The following is a 20,645-nucleotide window of genomic DNA, read 5'->3' as shown; positions in this document are numbered from 1 at the left end:
TCGCCAGTTCATGCGATACGGAGGCCGAGACCCGGGCCGAGGATGTTCCGACCGCGTCAGCCCGTCTATGTTTAGATTGAAGTTGTTCCTCCACCAGGGGGGGTTGATAAATTAAGGGATTATTAGGGGTGTATTATTAGATATGAGAGACCGGGAGTACAGTTCATCGAATGTGACATGTCGATTGGGTACACTGCAATTGCAAGTGGCCATCACGTGTCACCGATACAACGGCGTATGCAAGAGTAGTACACATGACATCATAACAAAGAGTACCCTCAATGGCATAATATTTCGCTCTCTCTTCTATCTTTGCTTCTCAATCACAATCGAGGGTATTCAAGGGTCCATGTTATCAGCTGTCAACTGATGTACTCCGGTGAATGCTGGATCTTAAGGTGTCTTGGGTTGGATCAGCAGTAGTGAGATTTTGATATTCTCAATAACCTGCTTCTACCTTTTACAAGGATGAAATGAATACCAAAGGCTAAATCAACATATCTAACAGTACACCGTATGGTCTATCTAGTAAATAGATTATAGAAACGGTATACTTCATAGCACCTGTAGGCCACGCTAAACTCATCCGGGCAGGCACCTCCGCCTGAGTCAGCCACGCTAAACCTCCCCGGGTCCACTTGCGAGGCCGCTCCGGCGCTCTCCCAGACTCCCGCCGTTCGCTCCGCAGCCGTAGGAAACGTTCCACTCATCCATGATCTCGCCGTGACCTGAGAGAGACACCGGAGCTGGTCTCACCATGGTGTCCGAAGATGACGGTACCAGTCCCCGCAAAAGGCGGAGGATTGGACCTCCTAAGGCTGCTCCTTATATGTTGCGACCTTTATTCGACCAAGTACCTCTGACGGCCGACGATCCCAATGACGATGTTTACATTACCTGTGTCGAGTATTGGAGTGAGTCTTCAGCATGGAAGCTATACCAGCCTATCCCATATCATGCTTGCTAATCAATTCATTGCTAGATGGCAATCTCTATATCGGAACCTCCGCCGCCGAGATCTTACATTTTGTCTGCCTGCCCCCGGATCCGTCGGACACCTCAAACGAATCCTCCTTCATCCTAGCCTCGAGACTACCTATCCCGTTCTCTCAGAACTCGCAAGCAACCTCGAATCCCCCGGGGATCCAACGGATCGTCCTTCTGCCGACTGCGAACAAAGCATGTGTGCTCTGCAATGGGACGGTCACGTTCTACATGTTACCGGAGCTCAGCCCGGCTTTTGGAAACACCAAAGTCCACAATTGTCACTGGATTGGGGGTCTTGATCTAAACGCGGATCCCAATGATACGGAAGATCCTGTGATCATGATCGGTGCCCAGAATAAGATCATGCTGGTGCGGATCGGTGACGGGGCTCGACTCCGGAGGAATATCGAGTTTCCGGGCTGCTTGGTGGCGTCGCGCAGGGGCATAATCTCCTGTGCCGCTGATGGACATACATACTCGCTCCTTGACGTGGAACATCAACAAAAGATCCCTCTGTTCCCCATTTCGTTCTTGAATGAAGCCCTCGGATCCGGGCAGGCGGAAGACATACCGCAAGTATCTTCACCACCACTCGCTAGCTCTCCGCCGACTGAGAGCCATGGGCACAATAGGAGCTCGAGCCTGAATACATTAGCAGGCATGCTGCATCCGAATCCAAACCCGGGCTCTCAAGACCGGTCGAGCTCCGGGACGCCTGAACTGTCTCCGGATTCGGGGACGCCGACTCGACCGCGGTCAAGAGAGCGAGACGCCAGTGCCTCACCTAGAGTATCCTCTGAACAGCACTCTAGGCCTGGCGATGATTCGAAACAGCTCCCGGCATTGCCTAAAGAGTCAACGCAGCTGAAGCCGCATGTTCTTTCTCCCACCCCCTCGGAATTTTTGCTCGTTAGAGGGACGGACACAACGGAGCCAGGTGTTGGGATGTTCGTCAACATGGATGGCGATGTGGACCGCGGCACGATCACGTTCCATAGGTATCCCGAGTCACTTGTCATCGACAAGGGCGACGAAAACAATCTAATCCAAGCCCCTGATGACACCAGCGACGAGCTCATACTCGCCGTGATGGAGACCAACGAAGACGGAAACCCGCGCAAACGCATCGAAGTACAACCATGGGACGCCGACCCAGCAGAGGCCGAGGGCCAAAAAAGCTGGGTAGAGATACCCTCCCAGGACGTGCAAGTTCCTCACGTTGGTCTTGCGCATACAATTAGCCCTAGTCAACTGGAGGTACAAGAATTGGGGAAAGTAATGCAGATGGTTCGTTTGAAGACACCATCATTGTCTCCACACATCTCGGTAGTCGACCCGCGGACTCAGGCATCTATCGAACAGCTGCAGAAAGAAAAAGAACTTTTTGAACCTGACCCTGATGGCGCTAAGAAGGATAAATCTGGTGGTTGGGAAGCGGATCGAAATGCCGAAGAGGCCAAGATAGCCCGCGACCTAGGCAAGGCTCGAAGCAGTCTGATTATGTGGTCAGGAAACACTATATGGCGGGTCGTGAGAAACCCATTAACCACTCAGCTTGACAATGCGCTGGGTAACGCCCAGGTTCCCGAGGACAATGAACACGAGGTCTTGGACCGCGATGTGGTCATGGGCATCATTGATTTGGTCCAAGAATCTGAGCCCAAATCGGAGGCGGAATTTCTAGGATTGAACTATATCAAGCAGAAGTCGAGCCTGCTTCTTTTCGGCGATCTAGTTTTCATGGACCCGGCGCACCGACATGAAGCCACTACGATCAAAATGACAGAAAAGGCACTAACGGATGGAAATCTGGACCCCCGTATAGCCTTGTTACTGGTTCCCCTCCTTCGTTGCGAGGTACTACAGGGCCCTCAAGGAATCTGGATTCACGCTGGGCTTGCAGATATCGTGGAAACGTACATCCAACGAGAGGAAAAAGATGAATCCGCCAGGGATGCCACCTCCGACAGTGACATTTTGAACATGGTGAAACGCTTTTTGGTTTCATGGCAGCAGAAACGGGGTTACGGAAGCATCACAGACGAGACTTATGTGTTCGACAGTGTTGACGGGGCTCTCTTGCATCTCCTCCTCGAGCAAGACTCAAAGTTCACGCCTGAACAGCGCTCGGCTTCCCCGGTGCGAGCTGAGTTGAACCGGCTCGTTGACAATTGGAAAGGGAATTTCGATCGAGCCGTGGCCCTCTTAGAGAGTTACAAGCGGCTATTCATCTTGAGTCGTTTGTACCAAAGTCAAAAGATGTCAGGCAATGTGTTGAAGACGTGGCGACGGATCATTGAGGGCGAGGAGGATATCGGTGGTGAAATGTCCCCGGCTGGAGTTGAGATCCAGATGCGCCGATATTTAGTCAAAATTAAGGATGCGCAGCTTGTGGAGGAGTACGGGTCCTGGCTAGCTCAGCGAAACCCAGGCTTGGGTATCCAAGTCTTCGCGGACCACACCAGCCGAGTCAAACTGGAGCCTGGGGACGTCGTCGGCTTACTCAAGGAGCGAGCTTCCAATGCGGTGCAAGAGTATCTTGAACACCTCGTCTTTTCGAAGAATGTGCGTCTCCCCTTTCTCCTCGTGAAAGTTTCGCATCTAACCAATAACTACAGTTAACTCAATACGCCGACGACCTCTTATCATATTATCTTGATACCGTGCTTTCCGTTCTTGAGTCCTCACCAGCCGCGCGAGAGTCCCTCTCGGAATCTTACTCTACTTATCGCGCCCTTCAACCGCCCAAGCCAACCTACATGAATTTCATCGTTGAGAACACCCCCTCCGAACCATGGTGGCAGTCTCGTCTCCGACTCCTTCAGCTCCTGGGAGGCGGCAGCAGCAGCACTAGCCAATTTTCTTCCATCCCCACCCCCACCCTCACATATTCCATCCCCGCCGTCCTCGCTCGAATTGAGCCCTTCCAGAACGTACTCGTCTCCGAGTCAGTCATCCTCGACGGACTGCAGGGCCGTCACCGCGAAGCCCTGCGTCTTCTTACACACGGACTAGGCGATTACGATTCCGCCGTAAGGTACTGCCTGTTTGGCGGCCCCCGCAGCACCAGTGCTACCGGTGCACTAGTTGAGTTCGCCGAGCGTCCCCTCCAAACAGAGCTATTCGGATATCTACTAGACGAGTTCCTGCGCATCGAGGACCTCTCGGAACGCCTCGAGCGCACCAGCGACCTCCTCGCCCGCTTCGCCTCATGGTTCGACGTCGGCGAAGTCCTCCGCCTTGTCCCAGACGACTGGAGCGTTGACATCCTCAGCGGTTTTTTGGCGCAGGTCTTCCGGGTCCTCGTCTCGCAGTCCCGCGAGACGCGCATCGAACGCGCTCTCAGCGCGGGGCTAAACCTGCGTGTTGGCACGGAATACATCGAGGGAGTAGAGAAAGTGGGCGGTTGGGTCGAGGAAGGAGACGGCGTGCGTCGGCTGAAAGGGTCTTCTCCTAGTTCGGGTCAGCAGAGTCAACCGGCTCAGCCTGACGAGGGAAGTGAATTCGGGGATATGGTTGGAGCTGGTGACCCGCGTTGACTGAGGTGGAAATGGACAAACGATACCTGATGACTTGACTGCCTTGATACCGTTATTGCTACGGAGAACATTAGTAAATACGTCGCACCGGATTTTCTAGATACCTCGACTCTTTTATTTTCCTTCAAGTGGATAAAGTCTAATTATAAGTCCGGCCGACATCCTCTAAAGGTCAAACAGTATGTCCGATTCAATTACTAGGACTCCTTTGTGTTCCTTGCATGAATGATCACAGGGAACGGGCCTTGCCAGCTTTTCTCTCTTCATCTCTCTAGCAGATTAACCTTTCTTCTGCCTTGTTCATTGCTATATCCGTTTCGGCTCTTTCAGCTCGAGATGTTGAGCCCCTCAAAAAAAATCTGTACAAAGGTAGCATACTTAAATGATATCTCTGTCTGTGTAGTCTTCCCAAATCACTTTGAAAATTGTAGTCAAAATAAAAGGAACTATAGATTCTATCAATGTTCCTAATCACCATAAACCCGAGACTATAAACGCCGTAAGTAGTCCTAGAAAATTCTATATGGTCCCTGAATCCCGAAGGCATTTAGACGACAGAAGAGATAAAGTTCTGCAGAAAGGTGGTATTCCAAAGACCGATCGCTATCGCTTCTGCTCGATAGTCAATCAGAAGTCATACGCCGCCTTCTTAATTAAGTAACAGGCTGTCTGAATAGCCAAGGTCAGGGTCAGAACTATCCGGTTAACCAGTCCCTCAAAGGGGGTTTGGATCATCAGGTCAGTGGCGTCATCTCACACATCTATATTGATGTATAAGTGGATCATCTCCTTCCGCACAGCAATCAATATCTCAGCACTTTCTGTAATATCACGTTACTTATAAAAGTGTTCCCTGCCTTGATAAGATACTGAAGAGGTCTCAACTACGAATTGACTCTCAACACGCCACCATGGCTGTTCTTTCTTCTAACTCTCGAGACCAACTACCTGGGCTGGGTAACTTGACATTACCTATGTTCTTATGTCTGGTCGCGGTTGGATGGGGAACATACCTCATAGGGCTGGGAGTGTACCGACGTATGTGTTATAAACCCCAATTGAGCTCTCTCTCTTGAATTAACACACTTTGGAAGTGTATATCCATCCTCTTGCCAATGTTCCTGGACCGAAGATAGCAGGTTAGTGTCCGTACAACTGGTTGACTGCTAATTGATGTCTCTAACACCCTGGAGCCCTCACGCGGTGGTACGAACTATACTACGACGTCTGGCGCAGGGGCGAATATTTCCTCAAGATTGACGAACTCCACAAACAATATGGTATGTGCATCTCTACCATGTGAATCTGTATTAAATGCTCAGACTCATACAAGGACCAATCGTCCGGATAAAACCAAACGAAGTACACTGCAACGATCCCGAGTTTGTTGACGTGCTGTTCGCCGGTCCTCTACAGAAACGGGATAAAGATCCATGGCTTCCCAGATCAGTGGCAGGTGAAGCTCTCTATCTCGTTTATAGATTTTCACAGATTCTCACGCGATTGAAACAAACAGTCCCACTAGCAACAGCTGGCACAATCCCACACGACCTCCACCGCAGTCGACGCGCACCTCTCAACGCATATTTCTCCAAACAAAGCGTTCGTAAACGAGAATACATCGTCCAGAATACCCTGAAAAAAACTTCTGAGGCGGTTTGAAGAGCACCGAGATACAGGAACAGTGGCCACAATAAACGAGGCCATTGCAGCGGCGGCGACGGATATTGTCGCAAGCTTCTGTTTTGGAAGGTCAACAGGCTGTGTGGACAGGAAGGATTTCAGTAGCCCGTTTTTCCAAGCTCTGGATAAAAGCTTCAAGCTGTCACATGCTATGGGAAATTTTGCATTAGTGCGGGCTTTTATAGGACTCCAACCTCCTCAGCTTGTGGCGTGGATGACACCTGCGCTGGCGCCTTTGTTTGAGTTACATCAGGTGAGTTCTCATTAAGGGTTCTTCATCATATTGTGCTTCTTCTTTGTTGGGGGAATAATACTGACTGTACCCCAGCAATGGAACAGCCAGATACGCGCCGCAAAAGCGCCGACTGAGAAACAAGAAACTACCATATTTAACCAGATCATGGAGGCCAAAATGCCTCCATCTGAAAAGTCAGTTCAGAGACTACACCAAGAAGCCGAATTAATCATCCTTGCAGGTTTCTCCACGACCGGTAATCATATCCCCTTTCTTCGATACAATAGCATGCTGTTAACAAAAAAAATGTCCAGGGTCAACCGCATCTCCGTTAATATTCGAACTCCTCGCCAACCCAGACAAACTGAACAAGCTAAGAGCAGAGCTTCTCCAGGCCCTTCCCAACCCAGACAGTCCTATGAGTCTCTCGGAGCTTGAAAAACTGCCCTATCTCTCTGCGGTAATCCAAGAAGGACTTCGAATGCACCCTGGGGGCATTCTTCGTATGCAGCGGATATCGCCCGATAAGCCTCTCCAGTATATTGATCCTCGCACCGGTACCACCACGACTTTCGCACCCGGCACTTCAATCAGCATGGACGCTCGGTCCGTTAACATGAATCCCGAACTGTTTCCGAATCCAAGCGAGTTCGTTCCGGAGAGATGGCTTGAAAATCCACAGCTTAGCCGCTATCTACTTACGTTTTCCAAGGGGACGAGGATATGTCTTGGGTGGGTTCTTCTCTGATGCCGGCTCATTTACTTCTCGGCTAATAGAATACACTCTAGAATCAACGTTGCGCACTGTATGCTCTACCACTTCGTTGCCGGTATCTTTCGCAAGTACGGTCTTCCTACAGAAAAAGACTCTCCGTCAATTGAACTCTATGAGACGGAGCGCGAGAGAGACGTTGACACTGCATCCGAGTTCATCATTCCTGTTGCGAGAAAAGACAGTAAAGGGATTAGAGTCCTGTTTCGATAAACGCGGTCTTTTGATCATATGGAATACCTATAGGGCCTGTTCCATCCCTCCAGCGGGTAAACTAGAAATCCCAGAGCTATATCCTACTGTGAACCGTACCATGCAATAATAGGGCATCAATGGACCTTGGGGCAAACCCGCGCTACACGAAGCAAGCTATCATGTGGTTTTTTGATACTGAAGGACGCCAGATGAGTATTTCTGCCAACACCTGGTCATTATAAATAAATAGGGTCCGATATGAACGACTTTAGTGATTGATACAAGTAGAGGTAAGATTAATTTGAAGCGATCGAGGATACTATCTATATTAAATGAGTAATAAGTACAAATCTAAGGCTTTACAGCTCCACGAGCCCCAGCTCTCCTACTATAGAAAGATTAGAAAATAACTACCCAGTACCCCAAAAACAGCAGATCAGAGTACACCAAACCTCGAGCTCTATTACAGACAACCATAAACAAACCTGACCCCCTACCCACCCACCTAAACCCTACATATCCAACCTCTGAGCCTCACACATCCCCGCATAAACACCCCCCATGCCAACCAACTCCCGATGCCTCCCCATCTCCACAACCCTGCCACCCAAAAACACAAAAATACAATCCGCCTCACGCACAGTCGACAACCGATGCGCAACAGCAACAGTAATCCTCTTCCCATCCGTCGCGGCATTCATCAACGCCGCCTGGACGATCTGCTCAGACTCCGTATCCAGCGCACTCGTTGCCTCGTCTAGTAAGATGATCTTCGGGTTGCGGGTCAATGCTCGCGCAATTGCAATCCGTTGGCGTTGGCCGCCGGAGAGTTGGCTTCCGCTTGTGCCGCACGGCGTGGATAGGCCGTCTGGGAGAGAGCTGATGAAGTCCCAGATGTTGGCGGCGCGGCAGGCGGTTTCGATTTGTGAGTGGAGAGGCGAGGTCGTGTTTGTGTTTGTGTTTGGTGGTGGGAGATCCTTTAGATCTAAACCGTGGGAGATGTTTTCAAAAATGGTTCCCGGGAATAAAGTAGGCTCCTGCTGGACAAGGGCGATCTCGTTTCTGTAGCCGAGCGGGTTTAGACTAGGGAGAGGGGTGGAGTCGATTGTGATGGTTCCTTGAGTTGGATCGTAGAAGCGTTGCAGGAGGGATATCATGGTGCTTTTGCCGCAGCCTGAGGCGCCTACGAATGCGACGAATTGGCCTTTTTGGATCTGAGATGGCTTAGTTAGCTATTGATACCTATCTAAGTGTTGAGGCGATACGAGAAGGGGCCATACGTTCAATGAGACACCATTCAGAACTCTGGTGTCTGGTGCAAACGGGTAAGAGAAGTGGACATCTTGCATGCCGATGGAGTTGCAATCATTTGGAGGGTCATTATCTCGGTTCTTGTCTGTTTCTTGGATCATTGGCTCAAGTTTTGTAATCCAAAAGTAGTAATTTGCAGCTGAGTTCGCTTTTGTGAAGCCTTGGGAGAGGATGTTAGTAGATACCCTAAGAAATGCTGGGGAAAGCAGACATACTACTTGAGTAACTGAAGAGCTGACCTGCTCCCTGGCCTGAAAAGTAGACGCCCATGAAGGAAACAATAAATTGATAGAACGTGATATCGCCATCATTGATCAGCTTTGATCCCCACCTAAAATTGAGTTAGTCCGATGCTCTGCCATAGACAAAGAATGAAGATCGTACCAAAATCCAAGGCCTAGAATAAAGTACTCAATTGACTGCGTCAACGCGTACCATATCATCGTGAATAGAAGCGGAATAGTAGTCGAACGAATGGCCGAATCCAACTCATTCGTATACTTTGTCAAAGTCGGTCTTTCCAAAGCTAAAGACGAGATAGTGCGGATAGACAGCACTGCCTCCGAAGCTATAGAAGCACTCTGCGAAAACCTTCTCCCTATATCAGTATCCATCTTAGTTTCCAGGCGTATTCGTGCGTAACCGGCGAATATCATAGGAGGTAGTCCAGCAAAGACGCCCACAAGGCCTAGTTTCCACGAGATTGCCAGGGCTAGGATACTCGAAGCCAGCACATTCACTATTGACATCACTACTAAGCCGACATTGAAGCCCATCATTTCAAAAATCGACTGCGGGTAAGAGTCGAGTCGTTCAGTCAGTGCGCCGATTGTGTTCTCGCGTCGATCGAAAAAGCGGAGGTCTTGTCGAAGAATTGAATTCAGAATGTCATGACGGAATGTCTTGCTGATGGTCTGTGATGGAATTAGCACAAGTGAGTAATGGCGGATTGAACAATCCCACCTGAGCGACGACATTGGTGGCCCAGCCGAGGCCGTAGTAGATGAGAATGCAACCAAGCGACATGACAAAATACATGAGAGCAATAAAGTTACCTCTACCGACGATGTCATCGGAGGAAAAGATGTCCATTACGTTGGCCAAGAGCAAGGCTTGACCGGGGTAAATGGCAGCTGGGAGAGGTTAGACACTTGTCGCGATGGTCATAGCAGCTTCACTTACCTCCAATCACACAGCAAATGAGGGTAAACAAATACCAGAACTTCAAGTCGGGGGTCGCGATGACCAAGTTGGCGATGCTGCGAATCAGGCCTGTCTTTTGATAGAGGCTATAGTCCTCCCGCTGCTGCATCTCTGTCAATTGCTGGGCCACGGTCGTCCGATATTTCTGTAGGGGTGCAACAGTCTCCGAGGTTTCATCAATAGACTCCTTCTCAATAATCTCCTTGGCATTGCCAGTGGGCTGTGTGGCAGAGAGATCTTGTGCCTTGACTAACTTTGCATAAGTGCCACCCAGGGAGACCAGTTCTTGATGACGTCCTTGCTCCACGATCCTCCCCTTCGACATGACAACAATATTGTCAGCATTGCGGATAGTCGCTAGCTTATGAGCAATAACAATAGTCGTACGATTCGTAGCGGCACGATCCAACGCCTGTTGCACGATACCTTCAGCTTGCGGATCTAAGGCACTTGTTGCTTCGTCGAGAAGAAGAATCTTTGGTTCCGATATAACACTGCGTGCAATGGCAACCCGCTGTTTCTGCCCGCCGGATAACAGGCCCCCTTTCTGACCAACCTGTGAATCGTAGCCTTGAGGCAGTGTTAATATGAAATCATGTGCAAATGCAAGCTTTGCTGCGTCTTCCACTCGCTGTTTTTGCACCTCATAGGGGGCAGTCTCCCATTCCGTGCCTACCAGTCCGCTGGCAATGTTGTCAAACACGCTGCCATTGAAGAGAACGGGCTCCTGGATAGGGTTATTAAAAGCGGAAAATATCGCGCTGGTCGGGTTGTACATACCTGCTGCACCAGTCGGATATTGGTACGTAACCACTTCAAGCTAAAGCTTTCAATCCTGGCCCCGTCCAACGTGATCTTACCAGAGCCGGGGATATACCAGCGTTCCAGCAGTCCGACTATCGTGCTCTTCCCGGAACCGCTGGAGCCCTATCTCGAACGTTAACAGAGCAGCGCTCGGAATTATAGAGACATCTCACGTACAACAAGAGCAGTGACTTTGCCTGCTGGGATCCGAAGAGAGAAATCATCGAGTACACAGACGTTAGGCCGACTTGGGTAACAAAATTTCACACTCTCAAACTCAACGGCACCTGCTATGTCCGACGGTCTTGTCCCAGAGTCATCGAGGGCATTGATCTCCGAGTCTCTGTCAATCAAGACAAACAACTCTGCGGCGGCACTGGCAGCACGGCCAAAGGTGACTGTATGGGGGGCAACGGTAGTGATCGTACTGGCCGCTATGACGACAGAAAACAACACCCTCCGTCTAGTCAGCATACAGCATGCACAAACAGCAACGGGGCATACTTGAAGATAGTTCCCACGTCAGGAACGTCACCACGAGCCAGCATTTGAATTCCCTGCCAAAACGCCAATCCCATCCCGGCGTACATGACAAAGAACTCTCCGCCGAACATCACTCCGTATAAGTGATTCTTCTTCATTCCTAGGCTGTGTGCCTCGTCCAGGTACTGCGTATACTTCTGAACAACCCTCGGCCGAAGGTTGAATGCGTGAACAGCTCTAATGCCACCGAGAATATTCTCCGCATAGGTCCCAGCCTGGGCATACGTCTTGAGAATTTTTGTCTCAATGCCAGCGTCGACGAAAGAGGCAACACCTCCGATGAGAAGTAGCGCCGGAATGATACAGATGATGATTAACGTTAGTTTCCAGTGGCTGATGAAGGCTATAATGAAAGCTGCAAGGAACGTCGCAACGGCCTGGAACAGGATACCCAACTTCTCGGAAATACCGGAGTGGATGAGCTTTCCATTCGATGTAGCCTGCATGGATATTGACCCGCTGATGCCTTGATCAAAGTACCCAGTTTCTTGACTCAGGGCGGACCGGAGGTACTGGTATCGAATGTTGCGGACGAGCTTGTGCCCGACATAGGTGGATAGGGAGGCATATAGGTATGTGCAACCGAACCGAGCGATACCGATATAAACGAAGTATAGCCTAGCAAAGATGTATCAGCCCGTGAAACTTTTATCAGATACCGATTCAATGGTGCAACTCACGAATACTTGCTGACTTTGGGCATGAAGTCATCCGGGAGGTTTGGCCCGATAGTAGAGCCGCTGAGGATCGTCATGAAGTCGCCTATAACGAGATTTACCATGGCCAAAGCAACGCCCGAACCAATGGCAGCGAGTAGAGCTATAGTCCCAAGTACATAGTCGATTGTCTCGCCGTAACTGAAGATTCTCTGGTGGCAGCAAAGGGTGGCCTTAGCAAACGAGAGTAACTCTGCAGTGTCGGCCCACTTACCAGATAAGACTTGAAGGCAGATTGTTTAGGAGAGTCTGCATCCGACGTGATCGTTGAACTTTCGACGCTTTTCTCTGCGTCTAGTGATGCCATGGTTCTTTTCGACTAGATAACGAGTGCGTATGGACACGAGATGGAGGCATGGCGCCAGGCTAGGGAGGGATTCAGCCATCTTATAACAGGATAGAAAATGGCCCCTAAGGCTGTCTGTATACGCCTGTGGCGATGGCAGAGGATCAAATTCATCTTCCGTGATGCTTGGCAGTCCGAAGTCCGGACCAAAAAGGAAGCAGTTGAAGGCATCCATCGGACAGCGGAACTCGCGGGCTCCGGAGTCCGCGGGCTCCGCATAGAAATGGTTTAATAGAAATCCACCCTGCGTTTCGACATATACTTACAACCACTACTTAGTTAGAACTCACTTGGCACAAAATGTCCCAAGAAAGCACTTCTCTGTCCAAAAGGGCGGTAAGTGCTCAACCGACGCTTCTACTACCTACAGATATTAAGACCGCATCCAGTGTGACCCTTGCCACAGTCGTAAGGTCAGAAACGCAGCAACCATTCTAGACATCCAACTGATTACCAAAGATACGCTGTGATCGCGCCTCACCCTGTTCGAATTGTTACGACGCAGGCCTGAACTGTGTCTCTACCAAGACGATCGGTCGGCCTAAGCAGGCCCGTGTCCTGATATCATCGCAATAGTTCAGTTTCTGTTACCTAGTTCCCGACTCCCTTACTGATCTTTGTCTACAGTGAGCGCAAAATCGACCTCATAGAAAACAGACTCGACAGACTGGGAGATCTTGTGGAAAAGCTAGTTGCTTCGCACGCTTCTACACCCAAGCCCATAGCACAAGCGTCACCATCTACCCAGAACCCATTCCCAACCACGACGTTGACCGTGCCCACGAAGCCACCTCGACCGTCTCAAGGGCATAGTGAGGACCTTCGCCCAGAGAATTTGATAGAAAAAGAAACAGTGCTTAAAGGGGAGTCGTCACTTTCTGCACACTCATCGTTCGCAGTCAACTTCCTGCACAATATTGTTGGTTCGCAACATGAAGCAAAAAGTAATTCCGAGTTCAGAGCCCTGTTGGACACGGTCTCTCACATTGTGCAGGTGTTTAACTCGCATCCACTCTCACCGAGGCCATTGTTCCCTCATGTGAACGACGGCGTGGGGATGCCTCCAGTAGCCACTGCTGTGGCTGTCTTACAGAGAACACAGGGTATGAATCCTTCCGAATAAGAGCGCGTGGGTGCTCGGACACTTCGATTATAGCTAACTCGTAAATACAGAGATACAAGATTTAGAGCTTCATTACCTCAGAGTCTTCTTTACCAACTTCCTCCACCCTCAATCTCTATCGGACTTGTGTTTGAAAGTCTACTTCTCCGAGAACTACTCAAATGCAGAATTCATCATTCTCAATGCTACACTATACTGTAGGTACCTTTCTTTCTGCCCGCGCCGATGGACAAATAACCAATTCGTCAGTTTTCGCAACCTATATGGCAACTCACCCTGAGCACCCGGCCGGCCCTACGCATGCCGAGTGCAGAACCCTCATGTCATCATCTCGTGCCAACCTGGAAACAGCGCTGTCCCGGCTCTCCCTCTATACACAGCACAGCTACGAGATGACATTAGCCCTAATCTTGGGCGTAAGTCCCCTCCATTCTCTCACCAACTAAGAGAACCAGAATCGCTAACTCTAATTCAAGGCCGTACACGCAATCGACACCTCCAACAACTCCCTCGCCTACATCCTAGTAGGCGCCGCCTCTCAAAGCGTGCGATCTCTCGGCTACCACACTCGATCCGTGGGTGCCGACCCAGCGACGTGCGCGCCGAACAATAAAGGCCTTCTCTTCTGGACGGTCTACTTTCTCGAGAAATTCCTCTCTCTCCGGAATGGCCAGTCCTCGTCTATTCTCGACGGTGATATTACTATCCCAATCCCCACGGAGACGCAATCATGCGACCTTTGTCTGGTGGGGTATTATCGCCAGATGGTCAACCTTGCTCGCATAGCAGGGAAGATCTATGAGGAGCTGTATTGCGCGGGATCGCTTTTGCTGCCGGCGGATGTCCGCAGGGGACGAGCGGATGCATTGGCGAAGGAGCTTCAGGATCATGCCGAGATGACTTTGAAGGAAAATGTATGTATTGCACCTGTTTCCCCCAACCACACTACCCAGGTAAGATGTGAATAGCTAACCCCTGGTCCGAGAACAGACGGCATGGATGGAAACCCTATCCCCCGGCGAGCGACAAGCCTTTGCCAAATCGCTCTACATGACCGACGAAGTTCTCCGTCTCTCAATGATAACTCTTGTGTATCGCGCGATGCCGCCAGACGGTTCCTCAACACTGCACAACGAGTGTATTCTGTCGGCCCGCGCTGCCCTGCAACATCATATGGCTTTTATTAACCACTTTGGGGCATTCGACTCGGTGGCCTTGTCTGGTCATGTTATTTGGTAGGTTTTCCCTACAGTACCTACCTACCTACCTACCTACTACCTCACCCCCAACTAACCAATCATAAACAACAGGTCCATCCTCTTCGTCCCCTTCGTCCCCTTCATCGTCCTATTCTGCCACGCCGTGGAAACCGGCTCCGTCGAAGACGTGCAACTCATGCAAACATTCAACGACTCGATCGAGTCCGCGTGTCCCGAATCCAAAGCCATTGCGAAACACCACCACCTGTTTCAGGTCTTCTGTGGCGTGGCGCGGCGGTATTGTGAGCTGAAAGCTGTCTCTGTTTCCGAGCAAGAGCAGGAACAGCTGTTGCTACGGAGGGAGGTGGATGCGAGACTTGCGGCGTTTGGGGTCCAACCGAGTTCGTTGATGGGGGAGTTGGAGTCTAATTTGGGGGATCTGGAGGGGCTTGCTAGTACTGGAACTATTGGTGGTGGTGATGCTGCTGCTGCTGCTGCAGGGGAAGATGGGTTCAACGTGGGTGATTGGTTCTCTTTTAGTCAGAATGTTATGTCGTTGTTGGATTGTAATGAGATGCCGTTTTAACCCTACTTACATACTTACTTACCTATATCTTAACATAACCTCATATGGTTCTCTGCCTATATAAGCACTCATACACATCACCCCCAACCCACCAGCCAGCACACAATCCCAGAAAAATATCAATCCAGATCCGGCACCGGCAACCCCCCCACCATCCTCACCTTCCTCCCCAGCTTATCCAGCGCGATCTTCGAATTCCGTTCCCGCAACTCCCTCGTCTCAGCCTCAGACACCAACACAAAGTCATACGTCAAGAGCGCATGGTCCTCTGGGACATTATACCGTTTCGCGTATTCAGGTCCCGCGCGCCCGATGTCCACAACGAGCGAGTCTTTGACACCGAAGACGGCATCGGAGTTCTCGTAGGGGTCGTTGCGGAGGTAGAGAGCCCTATTTATATTCCCCGCCATGTTCAGCGTTAGCTTCATTTTTTTCTCATCTCCCTCATCGGTGCAGAGCATAAAAAGCAGGATAAGATAAGGGAAAAAAAACCCACGTAACCAACCCATCCACCCCCTCATTCCCCTCAAACAAAAAATGCATATGACTCGGCCGATACGGATGTCTCTTCAGCTTCCCCAACAGTCGTCCCACGGGCCCATCATGCGGAATCGGATACGGGACCGGCGTAATCGCCTTGAACCAGAACACGCCCTGTTCATCACTCCGTACCAGACACCGACCATCGGGCCCGTCGCGGCCCTCGTACTGCACGTCATAGTGCCCCGTTGAGTCGGTCTCCCAGACGTCGACTTTGATGTTGGGCAGCGGGTTCCCCGAGGTGTCTTTCACGGTGCAGACGACCAGGAGGGGTTCGCCGTGCGGGTCCGAGGATATGGATGTACCCGGTGGGAGCTCGGTGGCTTCGTGGGTGTGGAAGGGGCCGAGGACGGTGCCTTCGGTTGCGGTGGGGGGTTTGGGGTGGTCGATTGAGTCGACGAGGATTGAGAGGCCGAGGATGTCGGAGAGGAGGATGAATTCCTACACCCCCGGAGGGGGGGTCGCTGTTAGCTATATGCGCAGGTATGTATGTATGTACAGTATGTACTTAGTTCGGCATTGGTGTCAAGTATTCAACCCAATCCAACCCAACCCAACCCAAGTCAACTCAGAAGGAGAGAGGGGATAAACTCACCTGTCTAACATCAGTACAAATCTTGCCCACCTCCGTCAAAAACAGCAATCCCTTCATCCACTCATCCGTGCTGAGGCGCGTCTCGCGCGCAAAATCATGCAGATGCGTGACGAGCCGCTCGAGGACGTATTTCATGCGCTCGTCCTCGCAGAGCGAGTTCATCCGGATGGCATTCTCGGTGATGTTTTCGACTGTGAGGTCTTTCATGGGGGGGAGGGTGAGGGTTGAGGGGTCCATTTTTTCTGTTTGGTTTTGGGGGTTAATGGGTGCGAAGGTTGTCCTGCTTGGCTGCTCTGGTGGTGTTGAGGAAATAAGGAATTGAGATAGAACTACTTTGGTAGAGGAGAGGAGATGGATTGAGTCGGTAGGCGAGTAGAGAGTAGGATAGACAGGGAATACTAAAAATGAGAAAGGAAAGAAAGAAAGAAAGAGATATTAATCCCCTCCCCCTCAATGGACACCGACAGCTACGGCACCCCGCACGCTGAACAAGAACCGCATAAGAATTGCCTAAGCATGTCCTCCACTCCACAACACCGGGAAACCCCCGCCGATCGCTGCCGATGCCGAAGTAAACGAAGGCAAGAATGTGGGGTGAAGAACCTCAGGCAGAGTTGGTGTGGGAGGTGGATATGATCTTTTCCGGTGGGAGTACGTACTACATGGTATAGTTATGGTATGTAGTTCTTAGGGTTATGTTGCATAATAAGGAGCAGCCTTTCATCAAATCAAGGTGCCGTAGTGTAATGGTTATCATGCGACGTTGTGGTTGTCCCGCAGTCCCGTCCCGATCTGGGTTCGATTCCCAGCGGCGCCAATTGGCGTTGAGACTTGATTTGTCTTTTTGTTTTTCCTTTCCACACACTCTCTCTCTGCTGAATTTGGTGCGAGTAGACTTTTTTTTTCTTGCAATGCTTTTTTCAAGTTTTGGAAGCGTTGTCTGTTTTAGCTTGACTCTCAGGGTTGTCGATCATTTCATCTCCTTGCTTTCACACATCTCGACAGGCGGATATATATTCTATCGGGACGCCTTCCATAACCCGACTAACCCTAAATACTAGACTAAGTCATTTGGATCACATAAATCAGTCTGTATATGCAAACTACCAATTAACTCAAACTACCGGGATATCTAAACACGCTCAAACCAGTACAATCATAGATAGATACAGACCATTCTCAAACCACCGCCATGCTCCTCTTTCCCTGATGAAGGTTATAGAATAATTATGCTCGCACCACCTTTCGCTCACGCTCCAGTTCCTGCTCATGCTCCCTCTCTCGTTCACGCTCGCGTTCGCGTTCCCGTTCCCGATCAAGAGCGTCTGGCCCCCCATCCTTCACCGCGGCGGCCACCCGCGCGTGGTGATCAACCGTGTCCATGATCGCCTGCATTAGCCGGTGATTGGCGCCTTGGTCATCATCCTCGGCTACAGGCTCGTGGTGTCGTTGGATCCCCATGCGCCGGTCATGACCCAGCGACGTACTGCTCTGGAGCTCACTCACGGCCCGTCGTGGGGAGGGAGCCTTCCCTAGCGGCGTCCCCGGAGAAGGCCCCGTCGTCGGCGCGGATTCGCGACGGACGCTGAATTCTCGGTGTCCATCCCGAACCACCTCACGGGTCTCGCGGTTCTCACGGTTCTCCCTGTGCTCTCGGTGCTCGCGATACATCTCACGGTCCACGCGATGTCGCTCCGGGTCCAGGATCATGGAGCTCGACCCCGGAGTGGTCGTCGCCGACAGAGTTCCCGGCAGAGAGGCTGGAGGTACACCGGTTGGAGTCTCCTTCAGATGCGGCTCCTCTGCCCGCTCCCGGGAACTGCGCTCGGCCCGCACCTCCCGCAGCTCATCCTCTTTGACGTCCTTCCATGAACACTTGGCGTGCTTCTTTGTGCAGCCCATGCAGGCGGTCAAATTCTTCAGGCAATCCATGTGGAGCCGACGACATCGATCACACGGGGGCAGGATACGCTCACCCCGCTGTAGCTCCTCCATGCGCGCAACCATCTCCATCTTGAACGGCCCGCCGTCATCCTTCTCGTGGTGGTGGGACTTGGGAGGCGGCAGTAACGAGGATGGGGTGCTGGGGATGGCCACCGTGGTGGGCGCTGCCGGGGTGAACATTGCGCCGTAGTCGGCGGCGTCCGATGCGCGCGGCCGAGGAGGACGCGATGACTGCCGGTTGACGGACCCGGGCGTTTCGTCGCTCCGAGCTTGACGGTCTTGAGTGGTGAAGAATTTCTTCATAAGCTCGGCGCGCGTTGTCGGGGATGCCCCCTTGATAGACGTACCGTTGATGATAGTGACATTGTCCGTATTGGAGTGAGAAAACATAAATTGCGACGATAGCGCATTGGCATGATTCTCCTCCGCCAGTGCGTCTCCGCCGCTTGCCCCGGGCCGGCCGGTGTTCACGGCGACAAAGCCCGTCGAGGGCGAATGTGCGTTTGAGTTGGGCTGACTGTTGCCATTGAGTGGAAGTTGACTGCCATTGGCATCGCGCCAGGCGGGACTGATCGAGCGCTGCTGCTGTTGCTGCGAATGCAGGGTGGAATCGTTTTCCCGACGAGTGACGATGGCGGTCCGGCGGTTCTTCAGTCGGTGATTCAACTGTCTGGCACGAGCCGACACTACGGATAATATGATCAGTACCTTGGTGTCTCGACTGATGCGACGAAGGACCTACCCTGGTCGGCAACCTGGATGATATGCTGGAGGTTCTTCTCCAGAATTTCCAACGCGCCCAGTTCCTTCTCCTCATCCTCAATGATGGGCTGCGGAGGGATCATCTTCTGGGGCATCCCGGAGGCGATAAGGACGAAGTCCTCCTCGCTGATCTCCACGCGACATTGCTTGGTATAGAATTGACAAACTCGCACCCCGTTGCGAGACTTTTCTAGGTTGAACTGTTCCGGCTTGCTCTTGGCAAATTCCACCACGTCCAACCAGGTGACGTTGGGCGAGTCTTTGCCGTGCGATTTGAGGACCCGCGGAGGTCCGTCAAACAAGCGCTCGAAACGCTTGATCAGGATGGGACCCAAGGGACATGCGCCTAGGTTGCCGGCGATGCTCTCGTGTCGTTGTAGGACACCATCATACTCACCGATCAAGTGGATGATGGCCGGCATCGTGTCGTCGCCGGAAACCAGGGGGAGGTTGTCGGGATATTGTCGCGCAAGATAGTTGATTTGCAGGTGATTTGAATGGGTCTTGGAGACTTTGGATGCGATGGGAGGGAAGTCCCCCGACGGAGATCGCGGTCGTTTACTCGACGACTCTGTCGTCGTTCTGGAATCCATGGCGACGTCTAACTTAAAACAAGAACGTAACAGCTGTTTTGGTCTTGCGACGAAGCGCCGTCAGACCGCGAGGGTTCGAGAGGAAGAGCGGGGAGGGGAGGAAGAGTAGGAGGTGGAAAGAGAAGTCGAGGAAATTGAACGATTGAGTAATGGAGTAGCCGATGGCGGAGCGTCAGGCGCAGAATGCGGGATTACCGATCAGCCACTGGGCAGCGCGTAATGGATGGAGTTAGGTAATGCGAATGATGCTAACCAGGTTCCCCAACAAAAAACCGGATGATGGAAGGGAAGAGAGGAATGGGGGAGGGGTTGGGGAGAAACAAGAGATCCGGGAGGGGGAGGAAAAAGAAATCAAAAAGAGGAGAGGGGAGGAAGACACGAGGTGCAGAGAGAAAGAGAGGGAAGGGAAGGGGAGGGGAGGAGAGGGAGTTTAGTTGGTCTCCAGGCGGACACGCTTTTTTTTTAGCCGTTGGGCAGGTTTGGCCCGGCCGGACCGAGATAGAAAGATATCACTATCTAGAGTATGGATAATTCTGCAGGGTTCTAGGAGAATAAGAATCCGGGCGGACTGCCATTGCCATGAAGCAGAGGATTGTAATAATGGATGATCTTATTTTTCGATTTTTTTTTTATTTTCTTTTGTCTTTAATCAAGGATTAATAAAAGGAGTTTAAAAAAAGATAAAAGGCACCAATGACGGGGCTGAATGACGGGACGCTGCGGATGGCGGAACGGGCGCTCAAGCGAACGCCCGGATTGTCGACCGGTGGATCTACGGAGTACTGATATACTGTATATTTTAGAAATTCATATATAATTACCTAGATATGTAGAGCATAGTAAGTCCAGTTACATGGTATATAGAATTACAGAGATAATAAATATAAAAATACGGTACATCGTGCGGTCAGGAAGAGGGCAGCCGGACTAATCAATCCTTCTGGCGCAGGGCGGAGTCCCGCCGGTCTC

General features: G+C 51.2%; 6 protein-coding genes and 1 non-coding gene across 8 annotated transcripts; 4 read left to right on the top strand and 3 right to left on the bottom strand.

Annotated features, from left to right (window-relative positions):
* The first annotated feature begins 691 nt into the window (after positions 1-691).
* On the top strand, positions 692-5,021 carry LDX57_010019. 2 transcript variants are annotated; one of them, XM_046091760.1, is made up of 4 exons: positions 692-914; positions 983-3,552; positions 3,606-4,705; positions 4,802-5,021. In XM_046091760.1, exons 1-3 carry the CDS (start codon positions 758-760, stop codon positions 4,524-4,526), a joined length of 3,648 nt encoding a protein of 1,215 aa, XP_045947737.1. In that variant the 5' UTR covers positions 692-757; the 3' UTR covers positions 4,527-4,705; positions 4,802-5,021. The 2 variants fall into 2 exon arrangements, with proteins under 2 accessions (XP_045947737.1, XP_045947738.1); XM_046091761.1 differs by having other exon boundaries at positions 983-4,705.
* A 1,588-nt stretch (positions 5,022-6,609) lies between these two features.
* LDX57_010018 (uncharacterized protein) lies at positions 6,610-7,192 on the top strand (the record flags this gene model as incomplete). Its single annotated transcript, XM_046091759.1, has 2 exons — positions 6,610-6,700; positions 6,759-7,192. The coding sequence occupies 2 exons, from the start codon at positions 6,610-6,612 to the stop codon at positions 7,190-7,192; spliced, it is 525 nt and encodes a 174-aa protein (XP_045947736.1).
* A 731-nt stretch (positions 7,193-7,923) lies between these two features.
* LDX57_010017 (ABC transporter ATP-binding protein) lies at positions 7,924-12,295 on the bottom strand (the record flags this gene model as incomplete). The annotated part of the gene is made up of 11 exons (XM_046091758.1): positions 7,924-8,625; positions 8,692-8,882; positions 8,938-9,053; positions 9,107-9,636; positions 9,686-9,855; positions 9,905-10,652; positions 10,706-10,852; positions 10,907-11,186; positions 11,234-11,890; positions 11,953-12,140; positions 12,203-12,295. The coding sequence occupies 11 exons, from the start codon at positions 12,293-12,295 to the stop codon at positions 7,924-7,926; spliced, it is 3,822 nt and encodes a 1,273-aa protein (XP_045947735.1).
* Positions 12,296-13,720: 1,425 nt separating this feature from the next.
* LDX57_010016 (fungal specific transcription factor domain-containing protein) lies at positions 13,721-15,242 on the top strand (the record flags this gene model as incomplete). The annotated part of the gene is made up of 4 exons (XM_046091757.1): positions 13,721-13,873; positions 13,934-14,371; positions 14,448-14,692; positions 14,768-15,242. 4 exons carry the CDS (start codon positions 13,721-13,723, stop codon positions 15,240-15,242), a joined length of 1,311 nt encoding a protein of 436 aa, XP_045947734.1.
* A 119-nt stretch (positions 15,243-15,361) lies between these two features.
* On the bottom strand, positions 15,362-16,614 carry LDX57_010015 (uncharacterized protein; the record flags this gene model as incomplete). Its single annotated transcript, XM_046091756.1, has 3 exons — positions 15,362-15,632; positions 15,739-16,223; positions 16,378-16,614. 3 exons carry the CDS (start codon positions 16,612-16,614, stop codon positions 15,362-15,364), a joined length of 993 nt encoding a protein of 330 aa, XP_045947733.1.
* Positions 16,615-17,109: 495 nt separating this feature from the next.
* LDX57_010014 lies at positions 17,110-17,194 on the top strand. The gene has a single exon. It is a non-coding gene; the product is annotated as a tRNA-His (tRNA).
* Positions 17,195-17,604: 410 nt separating this feature from the next.
* On the bottom strand, positions 17,605-19,676 carry LDX57_010013 (Zn(II)2Cys6 transcription factor domain-containing protein; the record flags this gene model as incomplete). Its single annotated transcript, XM_046091755.1, has 2 exons — positions 17,605-19,007; positions 19,064-19,676. The coding sequence occupies 2 exons, from the start codon at positions 19,674-19,676 to the stop codon at positions 17,605-17,607; spliced, it is 2,016 nt and encodes a 671-aa protein (XP_045947732.1).
* Between the last annotated feature and the right edge of the window lie 969 nt (positions 19,677-20,645).

The sequence above is a fragment of the Aspergillus melleus genome (genome assembly GCF_016097325.1).
Source record: "Aspergillus melleus strain CBS 546.65 chromosome Unknown contig6, whole genome shotgun sequence".
Lineage (NCBI taxonomy): Eukaryota > Fungi > Ascomycota > Eurotiomycetes > Eurotiales > Aspergillaceae > Aspergillus > Aspergillus melleus.
The sequence above is the reverse complement of the archived record's forward strand: the minus strand, read 5'-3'. Positions and strand labels throughout refer to the sequence as shown.